Raw genomic sequence first — 17,604 nt, forward strand, 5'->3', positions numbered from 1 at the left:
ATAATCACCGATAAAGCATTGAACACTTACAGTTGTAGGAAATAATTCATTTGCAAAAGCAGTTTTAACATAGTGTTTGATTCAAGGTTTTAAACAGATTCTGAGTTATTTGAACCTATAACGGGATATTTCATCTTCAGTTTATGTTACACATGTTTTTGTGCGGTATCACATGTAATTAAGAGAGAGAAGACGTATTCAATTCATGAGAACAGCGTCAAAGTTGCTTGACACTTCAATTATATGTTTTGTCTTTACTGAGCTGCTGTTAAAGATAAATCTTACACCACTTTACCGGTTAAATGTGTTTTTTATTAGAAAGAAAACTCCAGACAGCTTCCAAAGGGCGACAACAGGCTCAAACATGTTCCTTCAATCAATATTAATACAGAAATCTTCATTAGGAGATAACAAAACTGACTCCATCAACAAATCTTAAATTGTCAGTGGAGATGTTTTATATTTTGAAAAGAAAAGCATTACAGGAGATGTGACTTGATTTAAAAAAAAAAATTTAAAAAAAGTTGAATATCCAGCCAAGCCTGTTAAGACAACACACAAAGTGATACTTGATAATGTTGGTATCCTGAATTCCAAATCATTTCTCAGTTGTCCTGAGGCGTCGCCATGGAAGGACATTTGGGGCGTCCAGAAGCAGGCAGGAGGTTTTCCCAGTACTCTCGACCAGCCCTGAGACCAATTTTAGCTCATTAGTCGGTCATAAATCAACATCTGTTAAACACTCACTGGAATCATGTCCTCTGTTATGTGAACTGCCACTATAGCACAGTGTGCACACCGTATAACTCTAACTTCTGAAGAGCACAGTTGTAGTGTTGGCATCTCACCTGGCTTTGACCCAGGGTTTAGTGTGTGTTTCCAGAGTAGCTCCCCAGAGTGAATGCTTCACTGAAGCCGGTGGGAGGAATCCTCTCTCTGCAGCCAGCTCCTCTGCTATAGCTCTGATATGGTACGGCTCAAAGCCACAGCAGCCACCAATGTAGCGAATTCCTGCCCGGTAAGCCTCCCGGGCATATTTATGGACATCCCAGCGGGTGATGATTCTGGTCTCTAGAGCTGAAAGGAGAGTAAAAATGTTAACTCAGGATAATCAGTGATTTTAATGCTTTATTCAAACTGCACAGGTGAAACCTTTAAAACATCCACGCTCACATACTTTAACTGGCTTTACAGTGGTGGGAACAAGCATGTAAAACCCTTAAAATATTTTAGTTTTCTCTATAAATTGGTCACAAAAAAACTATTATCTGCATCTCAGTCTCAGTGTGGACAAACACAGCCTTTGGCATCACCTCTTACCCCACAATTTAATCATTTCATGCCCTCACCGGCCAAAGATATTAAACATTCAAATAGCTGCTTGACAAACTAATCAAATTTTTTGATTTATTAACTGACCAGACTTCTACATGCAATAAGACATTTCATCAAGTCATCCTAGTACAAGATCCGTCCCAGTGGAATCTTTCACCATTTTCTTTGCAGGAGGAATAGATTCACCTTATCCTTGTCATTCTCACACCATAGCAGTGTGTTTTCTAATGCACCTCACTTCACCAGAGGTAAAAACATGACCCAATCATCTCATTTGCCAGCGTTCTTTGGTGTTCCCTGCCATGACATGGTGCTTTTTCTTGGTTTTGCGCTAACAAATAAAGCTTTGTGCATATATACCAGTCATTGCTGTGGCTCTAAGAATCTCATCAGATTGACTGCTTTAGATTCACCAGCATGTCACATTTATATCACAAGCTTCTCTTATACTATCAAAAACACACAGTAATATTAAATAACTGCCAGATATTGAAAGTTGAAGTTATCTTGGTAGAAAAGGTGGAAGCATCCACTTATTGCACATTATTAGACATTTGTACAGCCATAAAATAACCCCAGTCAATACAGTATTAAAGGATTAAACAAAGGAGGTAACCAATTCCCATGATTCCCCTAAAGCCCTCGACTTTTACTCTCAGCTTCTTTTTACTTCACTGAGCATTCAACATTGTCCATTTGGAGTGAACTTGGCTGGGCGCCTACTTCCAGGGAGAGAAAGCACTGGACCAAATCATCTCCATTTGTGGGTGGTTTGTCTTTGACTGTGGAGAGGAGGACATTTTAAAGCCTTCATTACTTCAGAATCCCTTTCCGGTGTCATGCAAATCAAAAAAAACTTGATCCAAGGACTTAAAAAACCCTTTTCTTTGCACAGCAAAGTTCACATCAGTAGGAACCTATTATAAATAACCCAAACATTTTTTTTCTTTTGAAGACACAGTAGTTCAACATCAGGCTCAAATTATGTTTTACTGAACTATTTTCTGGTTTCATCAGTCTATGGGTTCACAGACTTTTAAAAGCAGATCTGCAAATGGTAAATGTCTGTGTTCAATAAAGGCATGAATGCAATAAACACATTAGTGTTGTTTCAGGTTCAACACATTTTGTTTGTTGGTCCTTGTCAGCAAATCAAATCAAACTGTGTTCCAATTATGCATATATATTAAAAGATTTACTTACTTAATCCTGCAGTATCATAAATCCAACAATATAGTCATATAGTCCAACAATAAGTACTGCACAGCATTTTGTTGACATTTTCACCACAGATAGATATTGGGCCATGTAAGATTCCATTAAGGTTTGGACGTTATCCAGTCATGTCAAGCTTTGGCGGACATCAGAATTCTCTGATTGCTCTTGTTTATTGATGCTCCGAGATTACATTGCTGTTGTTTAACATAAACGTTTTAAATTTGGATACAAACCGAAGGGAAACTCTGGTAGACTGACGTATCCTCCTATGTTGCACTCCGGTGTGTGGAAGCCAAGTGGCTGGACCATGAGATGTGCTTTAAGACCGGCTTTCTCTAGACCCTCTTTCATTAGTTTCACTGTACGAACACATGTGAGTGGATCCAGGTGGCAGTTTATTCCCACAATGTCCGCTCCTGCAAATCAAATACAATCACATGAGACATCTAGAGTGTGTAGTTATCACGTGAGAAATACTTGTAAAAACCACAGTAGGTGTCGTATACCAGCTTTGACCAGTCTCACAGCACACTCTCCAGGTGGGACTCCATCCCTGTCTCCGTCAGGTGAGATGCAAAGTGTTGCACCAACAGGTTTCCCACCGGTTTTCATCACTTCCACAGCCCACACCGCCTCTCCAACACATTCAAAGTACTGCAGGAAAAAGTGTGCATTCAATCGTCAAAAACACAGCAAAAGTTCTCACATACTTTACCTTACTAACGTTGACATTCTTAAAACAGTGTGAAATAAATACTGACAGTATCACACAATGAAAAAGTGAAAACACACAGGTCAAAGTTTAACCTCATCGATATGCAATGACTTTTTTAAAGGCACCTTGAAGGCACGTCCACGCACACACACACTTTCTTCCGATTCAGGACAGAACTTTAATAGAAATACTTCAATACTTGAACATTTTCTACCTCTGCACACAGCACATGCACACTAACATCTGATGTACCATCAAATTGTAGTCAGGATAGAATATCAGTGTTTTTGCGACGTTCTTACTTCCACCATGTAGAAATCAATGTCCTTTTTTTGGAAGTCGTCCAGTTGTTTCTTGAAGATGACTTTGACCTCACTCTCACTGCCATTGTTGGCATAGAGTGGCGTCTGGGACACACCTCCAGCCACCAGGGCGCCGCCCTCATTGGCTACCTCTCTGGCCAAGTCACAGGCAGCATCGTTGATCTGGGCACCCTGAGGTAGATCGGTAAAGACTCCAGTCATTCCACATTAAAGACATTTCAACTGTAATGTCACTTATTTGCTTCTTTGCTCTTTTTGTTTGGAAACTGACAGTGATGCTGGTGACGTTGCCACTCAGGTCCAGTTTATCCTCACTGCAGTAGAAAGTAAATGTTTGAATGACACTGGCTCCAGCTCTCAGGAACTCCCTGTGCAGCTGCCGCACTGACACCGAGAAAAACAGAAAATTCACTTCTTGAACAATTCCTGCTGTTGTTTCAGCACAAGGCAGTGTATTAAACGTGTACCAGCTTCAGGATGCTCCACTGCGGCCTCGGGTGTCCAGTGGCCGGCCTTCACATAGCCACGTCGCTCCAGCTGCAGCACGTAACCTCCATCTCCTACAACCACCTCCCCGGCATCCAGCCGCTCCAAGATACCCTCAATACAGACACACAAGAAACATTCACTTCATGTCCACCTGACTGAGGAACCTGATCTTTTCATTGCACTTTGTTGACATGACATCATAACATTCAGCTATGAAGCAAAAAGTATTCTTGGGAATCTTTATGCGACAATAGTTTGGTTATATCTGTCCTGTATTGTGCAGTCCATGAAGGAGTTTATGTAAGGACACTGTGGTTAATATTTAACAGACACAGGGGGCAGTTGGAGAGAAGCCAGCCCAGTGCTGCTTGTTATTTCACCTGCTGTAAACTTTCTCTTTTTTCTGTCCAAGCAGCCGCAAAAGTTAGTTATCACATGTTTTATGTGGGATGCCATTTTTCCATGATCAACACACATTACCGTGCACATTCTGTTTGAATTAATTAAGCATTCCGATATGTACAAGTTAGTTATAGACAGGAGTGGGAGTAAGAAATTACAAATACTCATGATACCCTAACTAAGTAGCATTGTTGAGTTTTTGCAATTTCATGTGTTTTGTGAAAGTATGTCAACTTAAATATATTTTGCAACCCTTGAAACAGGACACATTTACTTTCCAGCGAAGGAGTATTTAGAGGAGTATTTTACAACAGAGACCTTGGCAGGCCTGAGTCTGCTTCTGATTGTGTTTTCTATCTTATCAAGATTTTACTGTCCACATGCTTTGTTGTTGTTATCTTTTAGATGTACTGAATCTAGTTATCATTAGGGTGTCATTAATATCTAACTCATAACAGTGGGCTATTGCTTCAAATGGATGACATGCTGGACAGACATAACAAGAGAGATGGAAAAATCTTTATCATAAAGCACTTAACGTGATATCAAACGAAACTCAAATAAAAACCAAGAAAGCTTGCAAGCTTAATCAAATAACTATGCCGGTAATTGAATAACAGGTCGTTTGCTCAACCTCAGAAATGGTCAAGCTCAGGGCTATTCTTTGTTAAACCTGTTAGAATAAAGAAATAACAGTAAGGCCGATGATGACGATCGTAAAGGGAAGTGTTAGGATTTATTTTATATTAATGTATAATCTGGAAAGCTTCTTTTTTGAAGACTTACCCGTCTCTTCTGATTCTCCATCACAGCTTGAAGTCCGTGCAGACTTTACACCAGTTGTTTTCAGATATGTAGGGGGCTGGAAAAAATAAAGTAAGAGAATAATGTCAGTAGACTGGGAGGAGCGTATGAACTACAGGGGGCCGTCACACTGAGTGTGAACACAACACTTTTCCCCCTGAGACACTTCTTCTCTTAGTGTGCAAGCAATGTGCAACATTACACGTTATAATGAACAGAAACACAAAGAATAGAGGATATAAAAACTCTGCTGCAGTTTTCTATGAATGGCGAACAAATGTTTAAGGGTGTGTAATGTCATTTGGATAGTGCAGCATGACTGTACAGTGTTCAAACACACTTTATATTGTATCGATACATAGAAATAACTTCATAAATAAATTTCACTTATTTTGTGTTTTTCCCCCCACTCGTTTGACAATACCCAAGGTGCTTTTACGAGATGAATCACAGTCAACTTTCACATGACAATGTTAAAATGCAAAGTGATCAATGCATCATCGGTGGCAGGTCGGCGTTCACCGTCTTGCTCAAGGACACTTTGACATATGCACAATGAGAGATGGAACCTGCAACATTGCAACTGAAAGATTGAAATACAACCCACCTTACCAACTGAGAGCTTTATAGCAGCAGAAAGTCAATGACAAGTAAATGTTTGACAGGTTATTACACTGATTGTACTTTCAAAAACTAACACCTCAATATGACGAGTCACCGTCTCACCTCTCAGGGAAATAAAAGAAAGATAGTTTGATTCCAGGTTTGGGGGCGTTTCTCTCTACAAACTGTCTCCACTTACAAAACAAACATATTGAAAGGATTGCTTGAAATAGAGTGTGTATTATAGGGTTTCTCTCTACGTAGGACTGTTGATATACACACGTACACACACACAACACATTCTGTGTATTTGTTGTTTTCCTTTTATGTTTAACTTTACCATAGCCAGTAATAACCAGACTTGTACCACTGACTTAAAACGTTGAATGCTTCGACGTTGTTTCAACTCTTTGAAGACATTACCCAATACACCCATTTAAACCCTGAAGTGCAAACATTTCACCAATATTTTTTCAAAATTAAATGATGACAGTGAGAAATTTTCCTGTTTTGTCCAAATTTGGGCATTTTATTTATTTCGTTTTTTATTTGATCTCAGTAACTTCTGCGAGGTGAGGCGCCGCCAATTTTCAGGCTGAGGAAGAGGAAGCTGGATGACACAGCCAAGGTCCGGTTTTAAATGTAATGCAATATATCTTATGATGATGTTTGCATTTTTCTTTTGTGTCTGTCCGCGAACCGGCGTTTTCATATTTGCGCCAACACAAATTCTTTAAATTTGACTCTTTTTTTTTCCAATTGGACTCATATTGTGTCTTCCCTCATGATTTAGAGTCACACCTCACGTTGTCTTCCAGTCAACAGTCTAAATTGTTGAAAATTAATCATTGTTGAGCTGACAAATATAATGTCAGTGTGAATTACTTAAAGAACTGGTCCTGATAGTATCTTGCTCGTGTTTGAATATTGAAACCGATCATTTTACATTTGTATGTATGTATGTATGTATGTATGTATGTATGTATGTATGTATGTATGTATGTATGTATGTATGTATGTATGTATGTATGTATGTATGTATGTATGTATGTATGTATGTATGTATGTACTGTATGTACTGTATGTATGAAGAGCAGTGCACTAATCTCTTTCAGACTGGACGTCACTCCACCAGATGGGGAGACAACAGTGAAAGAGGAAGTCTATATTTTCTCCTCTGTTTTGTTTCTATATAGAACCCTTTATATTTCACTTCAATTGTACCATGGACATCTCAGAGTAAAGGTTGTGTATTTATTGACACCCTCATCCTTTCAACCCCTGCAGCAATGCTTGGAAGCACTCACACGTCTATTTTCCAAAGACAACCTGTGGATATGATGCTCAGCACGTGCACTCAACTTCCTTGGCCTACCACGGCGAGGCCTGTTGAGTGGAGCCTGTCCTGTTTAACCGCTGTATCGTCTTCTTGACACCAACTTGCTCCCCATTAACACCTGTGTATGCTTTTCCACTGTAATTGTTCAAGAAGAACGTCATAAAAAAAACACATTTAAAAATAGGTATAATTAAATATTTACAGAAATATGGGAAGTATACTCAACCACCTTTATCCATTAAAAAAAAATACAAAATCCTCTTATTTATCCTCTTAGAAGGGGTGGGATTTAATAAGTTCTACTTCTTCCCACACCTTTTCAGACATTCAGCTAGATTATATTATTCTGCTGTTCTTTATTCACTGTTTGTATGGTGAGATATCTTTTGGTTGATTGGTATGAACTTTTTATTTGATTTTGTGCATGTTCAAATTTAAAAAATGAAATTTATAATGAAATAAACTCTAAAATGCCGGAGTACAGACGAATGATTCTCCACATCATAATAATAAACTGTTCAAGTCACAAGCTTGATTTTTTATTAATATATCTATATCATAAGGCTGTATGGATCAGATTTTTTCCAATCAAAAATCAATACTGCATGGAAGATACTTTTACTGAATGTATAGTATATCATCAATATAATTTATTGATATAAATGCCCATGTTAGGGCACATGTGCTACATCGATATAAAGACATAAACAATGTTACGTTGTTGACAAATCAACACATTCGGAATTTTCCATAAACATGTCAGTATTTCGAGCATTTACAAGCATTTCTTGTCACATTTTATTCCGAATTTTCCGAACCATTTCCTGTCCTGACAGTGGAGGTCGCCTGAGAGTTGGAGGTCCTGCAGGCAGGTTGTCTTGGGATGATACTTGATAATGTTGGTATCCTGAATTCCAACTTATTTCTCATATTTGTCCACAGGTGTCGCCATGGAAGGACATTTGGGGCGTCCAGAAGCAGGCAGGAGGTTTTCCCAGTACTCTCGACCAGCCCTGAGACCAATTTTAGCTCATTAGTCGGTCATAAATCAACATCTGTTAAACACTCACTGGAATCATGTCCTCTGTTATGTGAACTGCCACTATAGCACAGTGTGCACACCGTATAACTCTAACTTCTGAAGAGCACAGTTGTAGTGTTGGCATCTCACCTGGCTTTGACCCAGGGTTTAGTGTGTGTTTCCAGAGTAGCTCCCCAGAGTGAATGCTTCACTGAAGCCGGTGGGAGGAATCCTCTCTCTGCAGCCAGCTCCTCTGCTATAGCTCTGATATGGTACGGCTCAAAGCCACAGCAGCCACCAATGTAGCGAATTCCTGCCCGGTAAGCCTCCCGGGCATATTTATGGACATCCCAGCGGGTGATGATTCTGGTCTCTAGAGCTGAAAGGAGAGTAAAAATGTTAACTCAGGATAATCAGTGATTTTAAAGCTTTATTCAAACTGCACAGGTGAAACCTTTAAAACATCCACGCTCACATACTTTAACTGGGTTTACAGTGGTGGGAACAAGCATGTAAAACCCTTAAAATATTTTAGTTTTCTCTATAAATTGGTCACAAAAAAACTATTATCTGCATCTCAGTCTCAGTGTGGACAAACACAGCCTTTGGCATCACCTCTTACCCCACAATTTAATCATTTCATGCCCTCACCGGCCAAAGATATTAAACATTCACAGACTTTTAAAAGCAGATCGGAGAATGTTAAATGTCTGTGTTCGATAAAGGCATGAATGCAATAAACACATTAGTGTTGTTTCAGTCACATTATGTTCATCAGTCTTTGTGACAAATGCAATTCAAATCAAACTGTGTTTTAATTCCCCTTGGAAACTTTGATATTTAAAAGATTGACATACTTAATCCTGCAGTATCATCAATGCCACGATATATATGGAAATATATAGTCACACACTCCTTATACTAAGTCAAATCACTTAAGCTATAACATTTGATCTTTATGAGGGTCTTGAGTCATACCCGTATCATTTATTCCCATGAGCTATTTTATTATTGCACCTAGATTGCATTACTGTTGTTTAGGATGAAAGTAATATTTTGACACAAACCGAAGGGATACTCTGGTAGACTGACGTATCCTCCTATGTTGCACTCCGGTGTGTGGAAGCCAAGTGGCTGGACCATGAGATGTGCTTTAAGACCGGCTTTCTCTAGACCCTCTTTCATTAGTTTCACTGTACGAACACATGTGAGTGGATCCAGGTGGCAGTTTATTCCCACAATGTCCGCTCCTGCAAATCAAATACAATCACATGAGACATCTAGAGTGTGTAGTTATCACGTGAGAAATACTTGTAAAAACCACAGTAGGTGTCGTATACCAGCTTTGACCAGTCTCACAGCACACTCTCCAGGTGGGACTCCTTCCCTGTCTCCGTCAGGTGAGATGCAAAGTGTTGCACCAACAGGTTTCCCACCGGTTTTCATCACTTCCACAGCCCACACCGCCTCTCCAACACGTTCAAAGTACTGTAGGAAAAAGTGTGCATTCAATCGGTTTAACCTCATCGATATGCAATGCCTTTTTTAAAGGCACCTTGAAGGCACGTCCACGCACACACACTTTCTTCCGATTTAGGGAGCAACAGTAAAAACTCACCAGAAAAGCTAAGTACAGTACCTTAATAGAAATACTTCAATACTTGAACATTTTCTACCTCTGCACACAGCACATGCACACTAACATCTGATGTACCATCAAATTGTAGTCAGGATAGAATATCAGTGTTTTTGCGACGTTCTTACTTCCACCATGTAGAAATCAATGTCCTTTTTTTGGAAGTCGTCCAGTTGTTTCTTGAAGATGACTTTGACCTCACTCTCACTGCCATTGTTGGCATAGAGTGGCGTCTGGGACACACCTCCAGCCACCAGGGCGCCGCCCTCATTGGCTACCTCTCTGGCCAAGTCACAGGCAGCATCGTTGATCTGGGCACCCTGAGGTAGATCGGTAAAGACTCCAGTCATTCCACATTAAAGACATTTCAACTGTAATGTCACTTATTTGCTTCTTTGCTCTTTTTGTTTGGAAACTGACAGTGATGCTGGTGACGTTGCCACTCAGGTCCAGTTTATCCTCACTGCAGTAGAAAGTAAATGTTTGAATGACACTGGCTCCAGCTCTCAGGAACTCCCTGTGCAGCTGCCGCACTGACACCGAGAAAAACAGAACATTTTTAATTAGATTACATTAAATTAAAAAGGTCAAACAACCATGCTGTGTGTGTGTGTGTGTGTGTGTGTGTGTGTGTGTGTGTGTGTGTGTGTGTGTGTGTGTGTGTGTGTGTGTGTGTGTGTGTGTGTGTGTGTGTGTGTGTGTGTGTGTGTGTGTGTGTGTGTGTGTGTGTGTGTATGGTGGTGGGTGGGGGTCAAACAGGATAGGTTGATCTGAATAGGTGGGTTTTGAGTGCGGATTTGAATGTGAGAACCAGAATTGTGAATTTTATGCGTTGGTGAACCGGGAGCCAGTGGAGCTGCTGGAGCTGCTGGAGCACAGGGGTGATGTGGTGGGTGGAGGGGGTTCGAGTGATGATCCGGGCAGCTGAGTTTTGGATGAGTTGGAGTTTATGGAGGGTTTTTTGAGGAAGGCCATGGATAAGGGAGCTGCAATAGTCCAGACGTGGTGCAAGCGTTCACAGAGGGAAGTGGGAGGAAGGCTGGACGAGGCTGCAGTGGAGAGGTAGAGCTGGGGGTCATCTGCATAACAGTGGAAGTGGATGTTATATTTCCGGAAGATATTGCTGAGGGGAAGAAGGTAGATTATGAAGAGGAGAGAACCTAGGACAGAACCTTGTGGGACACCTGAAGTGACGGGGAATGGCTGGAATGTCAGTGAGTGGAGTTGGATGAAAGAAGTACGGCCAGAGAGAAATGATTGAAACCAGTTGAAGGATGTGCCTGTGATGCTCATAGAGGAGAGTGGATGGAGGAGGATGTTGTGTGAGATCGTGTCAAAGGCACAATTCCCGCTGTCGTTTCAGCACAAGGCAGTGTATTAAACGTGTACCAGCTTCAGGATGCTCCACAGCGGCCTCGGGTGTCCAGTGGCCGGCCTTCACATAGCCACGTCGCTCCAGCTGCAGCACGTAACCTCCATCTCCTACAACCACCTCCCCGGCATCCAGCCGCTCCAAGATACCCTCAATACAGACACACAAGAAACATTCACTTCATGTCCACCTGACTGAGGAACCTGATCTTTTCATTGCACTTTGTTGACATGACATCATAACATTCAGCTATGAAGCAAAAAGTATTCTTGGGAATCTTTATGCGACAATAGTTTGGTTATATCTGTCCTGTATTGTGCAGTCCATGAAGGAGTTTATGTAAGGACACTGTGGTTAATATTTAACAGACACAGGGGGCAGTTGGAGAGAAGCCAGCCCAGTGCTGCTTGTTATTTCACCTGCTGTAAACTTTCTCTTTTTTCTGTCCAAGCAGCCGCAAAAGTTAGTTATCACATGTTTTATGTGGGATGCCATTTTTCCATGATCAACACACATTACCGTGCACATTCTGTTTGAATTAATTAAGCATTCCGATATGTACAAGTTAGTTATAGACAGGAGTGGGAGTAAGAAATTACAAATACTCATGATACCCTAACTAAGTAGCATTGTTGAGTTTTTGCATCTTCATGTGTTTTGTGAAAGTATGTCAACTTAAATATATTTTGCACCGTGCAATCTTCTCTATTGCATTCCAAATCATAAGACATTATACAATGAGTCTACAAAATATACCAACATTCAAGCTTTTATTTGTACTGCTCTGTGGTGAATATTTTTCAAGACAGTAGTATTGCTTTATGTCTGCATTTGTACATTACACAAATGTGTTGTTTGTCTCGCAAATCTGCTTTGAATGCAGATAGTTCATACACGTAAACTGAATCAAAGTCTGCCGTTGACAATGCAGCACATTTTTATTATTTCACTCGAAGTTTACCCTTGAAACAGGACACATTTACTTTCCAGCGAAGGAGTATTTAGAGGAGTATTTTACAACAGAGACCTTGGCAGGCCTGGGTCTGCTTCTGATTGTGTTTTCCATCTTATCAAGATTTTACAGTCCACATGCTTTGTTGTTGTTATCTTTTAGATGTAGTGAATCTAGTTATCAGTAGGGTGTCATTAATATCTAACTCATAACAGTGGGCTCTTGCTCCAAATGGATGACATGCTGGACAGACATAACAAGAGAGATGGAAAAATCTTTATCATAAAGCACTTAACGTGATATCAAAGTAAAACGAGAGTAGAATCCAAGAAAGTTTGATTTAAATAACAGGTCGTTTGCCTCAGAAATGGTCAAGCTCAGGGCTATTCTTTGTTAAACCTGTTAGAATAAAGAAATAACAGTAAGGCCGATGATGACGATCGTAAAGGGAAGTGTTAGGATTTCTTTTATATTAATGTATAATCTGGAAAGCATCTGTTTTGAAGACTTACCCGTCTCTTCTGATTCTCCATCACAGCCTGAAGTCTGTGCAGAGTTTACACCAGTTGCGAGAGAAAAAAAAAGATAATGTCAGGAGACTGGGAGGAGCGTATGAACTACAGGGGGCCGTCACACTGAGTGTGAACACAACACTTTTCCCCCTGAGAAACTTCTTCTCTTAGTGTGCAAGCAATGTGCAACATTACATGTTATAACGAACAGAAACACAAAGAATAGAGGATATAAAAACTCTGCTGTAGTTTTGTGTGAATGGGGTATAAATGTTAAAGGACAGGGTGTGTAATGTAAAATGAATAACGCAGCTTTACTGCACAGTATATTGAAACACTATATTTTACCTATGCATGGAAAATATTAAACAAATACATTTCCTTTATCCAGTGTTTTCTTTTTTCCCCCAACTCATTAGACACTCCCCAAGGTGCTTTTACAAGATGAATCACATTCACCTTTCACATGCCAATGTTGAAATGCAAGGTGATCAATGCATCATCGACAGCAGGTCAGAGTTCACTGTCTTGCTCAAGGACACTTTGACATATGCACCATGAGAGAATGAACCCGCAACATTGCAACTGAAAGATAAACCACTCCACCAACTGAACCACAGCTGCACTTTATAGCAGCAGAAAGTCAATGATAAGTAAAAGTTTGACAGGTTATTACTCTGATTGTACCTTCAAAAACTATCACCTCAATATGACGAGTCACCGTCTCACCTCTCAGGGAAATAAAAGAAAATTAGGTTCATTCCAGATTTGGGGGCTTTTCTATTTCTATCTCAGTTTTTACTCACAGTCAAAAAACAAACATATTTAAAGGGTTGTTTTAATTAGAGTGTGTGTTATAGGGTTTTTCTCTATGTAGGACTGGTTTTACATGTACATATATAAAACAAATTCTTTGTATTTTTCATTTCATTTCATTTTTAACTTTTTAATCAATTCTGATATCCAGTTACAATCGTATATGTGTAACCAGTTCACCTATATTTTATTCACAATTAAGCATATAAGACATATTCAGTGTTGAAAGTGGGACATTTTCCCATTTTGTCAAAATTTGGGAAATTCATTTTAGATTTTTCTTAATTGATCTCAATAACACGTCACAACAGTGAGAACAGACTGACGTCAAAATGTTACTTCTTGTGTAAAAAGATTTGAATGGGTTCAAGCCTAAATATATCTCAGATGTACTAGTAGAACATAAAACATCCAGACTCCTTAGGTCTTCAGGAAGAGGTTTAATACGTCTTCCCACAATCAGAAGTAAACAAGGTGAAACAGCTTTCATAATACGCTCCTCACCTGTGGAACAAACTCCCTGAACACCTGAGGACAGCTGACACATCCCTGTCTTTAAACTCAGGCCTTAAAACACTCTCACAGGCTTTCCATTTAACAATAGATTTTGCTTACCTCTATCTTAATGGAGTTTTAACTCTCTTCATTATGTGTTTCTTAACCACTGCATTTTAATGTATTTCATATTCTTAATCACTCATGATTATGATTTTTATTCAACTTGTTTTAATGTATTTTTCCTATATTTCCATTTAAAGTACTGTGAATTGTCTGTGTCTGACTGGCGCTGTAAAAACTGTAAAAAAAGAGAATTTCTATTTTCACCATCGTGTGTGGATTCCCAAAAGTTTCATTATTATCGTCTGAAAATTAAATAAACCTCTGCATTGGCTGCTCTGCGCCTGGCCTGCAGAGGGCGCTGCAACATTTCAAGAACAGAAACCATCAGCGCAGCACGTGACGTCACTTCCTGGCGGGAAGTTTATTTTGTCAACATCCGGAGAAACGAAAGAAATTTACAAAAACCTTTTTATTGCTTTTATCTCAATTTTAATTGTCCTCCTTTAAATCAGGTAAGAAATGCTCTCATAGCGCCACGGTAATGACCACCGGAGATTGTTGGTTTGTGGACTGTAACTGCTTTTTAGCGTTTAAAATGTTTACAATAAGATCAGAAAATGTTGTGTTTTTATGATATTGCGCAGCCGTTTCGCTATTTATGATAACAAAGATGTCCCATAACAAAGGTTTTCCGATGAGACTTCATTGAAATGCGGCTTTGATTTTTTTAATATTGTTTATTATTTATGCCAGACACCAATCACGTTAACATGACCCCGTGCTTCTTTTTGGACCCAAATACATTACCTAATACATACATTTTACAATAGAAATGTAGAATACATGAACTGCAAAATAGTAAGTAGTGGCTGATTAACACACCAAGACATCAAGTATTTATAGTATAGTAATGATAATGGTTGATACTACTGTTTTGTTTTTAACTAAATGGAAGTGCTGCTCAGCATTCATGTCGGTTGATAATCATGTAGCATCAGGACATAATTCAACATCTGCATGTCACAACAAACTAATAGAAGATCATTTCAAACTACTTCAGTTATCCTTTTCATTGTTTTTGAGATATGGACTGTTAATTGAAACAAAAAAAAACTGTTTAAAATCATGTCAGCTTTGGTCACACAAACCACGACAATAACCAAACAACTAATCAATCAAACTAATCGGGAACAACTTATTAATCAGTATTTTCAGGTTTAGATTAAATTCCACTGATCTCAGCTACAGTTGATGATTGCTGTGAATGAATTTAATTCTCCAGGTGCCGTCACGCCGTCCTCAATCACATAATGGAGGCTGAAACATTGAAGGAAGCTCCTGCTCCCACCGGGCCCTCCACCAAGAGGGAAACCACGCCTACAGACATGCTGAGGTGCTCCCGCCATCCTCCATGTCTTTCCTCTTTGTGTCCTCAACATGAATCCAAACACGGGTCTAAAGCTGCGGTGTCAAAGACAGATTTACTTTCTTTTCAGGATAAAGCAGCAGATGTCCAACCAGTGCTTTGAGATGGCGGTGCAGCTGAATGCAGGTACGTAATAAGATTCAATATTTGTATGAAACTCTTTCCACTAGATTCTCACATGGAGGGCGTCACCTCCAATTTATTCCCACAGGTAAAAATAAAAGGTCCTGCAGCACATCTGAAGCGGAGAAAGACTTGTGAGTGTTGATTATATCAGAGAAAGTGATCCCACATTTTTTTCTTCTAAATCCGCTTTACTAACTCTTGTTTTTCGTTGTTGTTTTTTTTTTTTTAATGTTGCAGACCAGATTTTACGAGTGAGCTTGAAAAGGTCAAGACGGTTCATTTTAACAGCACATTGGCAGTTCACAGGTAATCCGATGCCCGTTTTCTTGTGTTTGATCCCTCAGTGTATGAGAGAACAAAGTATAAGACGCAGACAATGAGCTTTGATAAATCTTTACAGAATGCAGATGTGGCACGCTATCGGAGAAAAGCTGAAAGACGCCGACTCAGACTCGGAGTGAGGGGTTGTTTTTTTTTTTGTTTGTTTGTTTGTTTTATTAATTCACAAAGTTGAAATCACTGGCATACATTTATTTTCAGCGATGTCATTTGTCCCATCTGTTTTTCCCAGTCAGTTGAAAGTTGTGAGTGACCGCGGCATGGCTCTTTGTTCTCGCATCAAACAACTTCAGCAGGTAAGCAGCTTCAGCCTTCTTTTAAGTTTCACATTTTACTGTGTATAAAAACAGTTTTTTGACTTTTTGACAAAGTGCCACGTTGTTAGGACTTCATGTTTCTGGTTCTCTATGTACAGTCCTATGTTATTTATTATATGTAACTTAATGCAGATTTGTATGAAAATGGTGATGGTAAATGGATTTCACTTATATCCGGTCGTGTCCAGCTGCCAGTCTCCAACCGCAGCAACAAAGAGGAGAATCCCAGTTTCTTCCTCTCAATTATAACATCATATGCTTTAGCTGCCAAACAGGAAAAGGGGAAAAATTAAATAAAATAAAAATTCAAAAAAAAGTCACTGTTTTATGGTGTCAATGCTGCATAAGCCGTCTTCAAGCTTGGTAATCATTGAAGTACAAAACATTCAATAAAAATAAAATACTATCTTTTTTCATGCTCGGGTATTGCAAATATTATCCCCCAATGCATTGCGTGTAAAATACATCCTGGTTCTTCCAGTGCATGCTCCGAGCATTGAGAAGTTGCTGTTGTTTTTTCTTCTTTCTTTTTTTTAAGATCTTGCAACACAATAATAATTCATAATAATCTTGTGATTTTCGACAGGAGTCCAAAAGTCTTCAGGGTGAAATCATGAACATTCAGAAGAACAGACTTGGTAAAAGTTCATAATGTTTTTCTCTGATCTGTGTGTACTTGTCTTGAAAAGTGACTAACTGGCTTCCCACACTGCTCTGTTATGAATTCATATCAGCTGACTGTTGTGTTACCGCATTAAAGATTGGTTGCGAATGCTTCTGTGTGTGTGTGTGTGTGTGTAGAGATGAAACGACTCACACACGAGCAGATGCGACAGATTGAAGAACTGACGTCCAAAAATGAGCACCCGGACACGGAGAAGTACAAAGTCATGCTGGAGAAAGGCCGAGCCAACATGGAGAAATATAAAAAGATGACCATCATGACTCAGAACGTCCTCAGGGTAAAGACCGAGGAAGAACAAAGCCTTTTGTCTCTTTTTAACCTTTTACAGATTTGTGCTCATAGCTGCTGCTTTATTGATTAGTGTTTTCCTCTTTAGGGCATCCTGCTGGCCTTTAAAGTCAACTGGCTGGATGATCCTGAGGTTCAAGCCATCGCCATGACTCTGGAGGAGTCTCCTATTGCTGACGAAAGATGAAATTATCTATATGCTTTGTGTGTGTTTTTTATCCGAATAAAAATTGCACTTTCAAACTTTATCTCAATTAAAAATACTTGTATTTTCCTCTATTTCATCCGTTAAATTTCTTCCAGTTGAGCGCTTGTCCCTTACATT

At 39.5% G+C, this 17,604-nt stretch overlaps 3 protein-coding genes across 3 annotated transcripts; 1 reads left to right on the forward strand and 2 right to left on the reverse strand.

Moving 5' to 3' along the window:
- Nucleotides 1-293: 293 nt before the first annotated feature.
- Nucleotides 294-5,342, reverse strand: LOC308111649 (betaine--homocysteine S-methyltransferase 1-like). Its single transcript, XM_080466618.1, has 8 exons — nucleotides 5,269-5,342; nucleotides 4,059-4,191; nucleotides 3,863-3,975; nucleotides 3,571-3,762; nucleotides 3,060-3,207; nucleotides 2,787-2,969; nucleotides 849-1,077; nucleotides 294-690 (listed from the first exon to the last, which is right to left on the reverse strand). Exons 1-8 carry the CDS (start codon nucleotides 5,287-5,289, stop codon nucleotides 606-608), a joined length of 1,104 nt encoding a protein of 367 aa, XP_080322744.1. The 5' UTR covers nucleotides 5,290-5,342; the 3' UTR covers nucleotides 294-605.
- A 1,783-nt stretch (nucleotides 5,343-7,125) lies between these two features.
- LOC308112615 (betaine--homocysteine S-methyltransferase 1-like) lies at nucleotides 7,126-12,773 on the reverse strand. Its single transcript, XM_080468284.1, has 8 exons — nucleotides 12,722-12,773; nucleotides 11,275-11,407; nucleotides 10,306-10,418; nucleotides 10,014-10,205; nucleotides 9,590-9,737; nucleotides 9,317-9,499; nucleotides 8,400-8,628; nucleotides 7,126-8,241 (listed from the first exon to the last, which is right to left on the reverse strand). Exons 1-8 carry the CDS (start codon nucleotides 12,740-12,742, stop codon nucleotides 8,148-8,150), a joined length of 1,113 nt encoding a protein of 370 aa, XP_080324410.1. The 5' UTR covers nucleotides 12,743-12,773; the 3' UTR covers nucleotides 7,126-8,147.
- A 1,739-nt stretch (nucleotides 12,774-14,512) lies between these two features.
- On the forward strand, nucleotides 14,513-17,527 carry cenph (centromere protein H). The gene is made up of 10 exons (XM_080467264.1): nucleotides 14,513-14,610; nucleotides 15,381-15,491; nucleotides 15,595-15,650; nucleotides 15,736-15,781; nucleotides 15,888-15,956; nucleotides 16,051-16,107; nucleotides 16,222-16,285; nucleotides 16,893-16,944; nucleotides 17,108-17,268; nucleotides 17,368-17,527. The coding sequence occupies exons 2-10, from the start codon at nucleotides 15,409-15,411 to the stop codon at nucleotides 17,464-17,466; spliced, it is 687 nt and encodes a 228-aa protein (XP_080323390.1). The 5' UTR covers nucleotides 14,513-14,610; nucleotides 15,381-15,408; the 3' UTR covers nucleotides 17,467-17,527.
- The last annotated feature ends 77 nt before the right edge of the window (nucleotides 17,528-17,604 follow it).

Source organism: Lipophrys pholis (assembly GCF_963383615.2).
Source record: "Lipophrys pholis genome assembly, chromosome: 7".
Classification (NCBI taxonomy): domain Eukaryota; kingdom Metazoa; phylum Chordata; class Actinopteri; order Blenniiformes; family Blenniidae; genus Lipophrys; species Lipophrys pholis.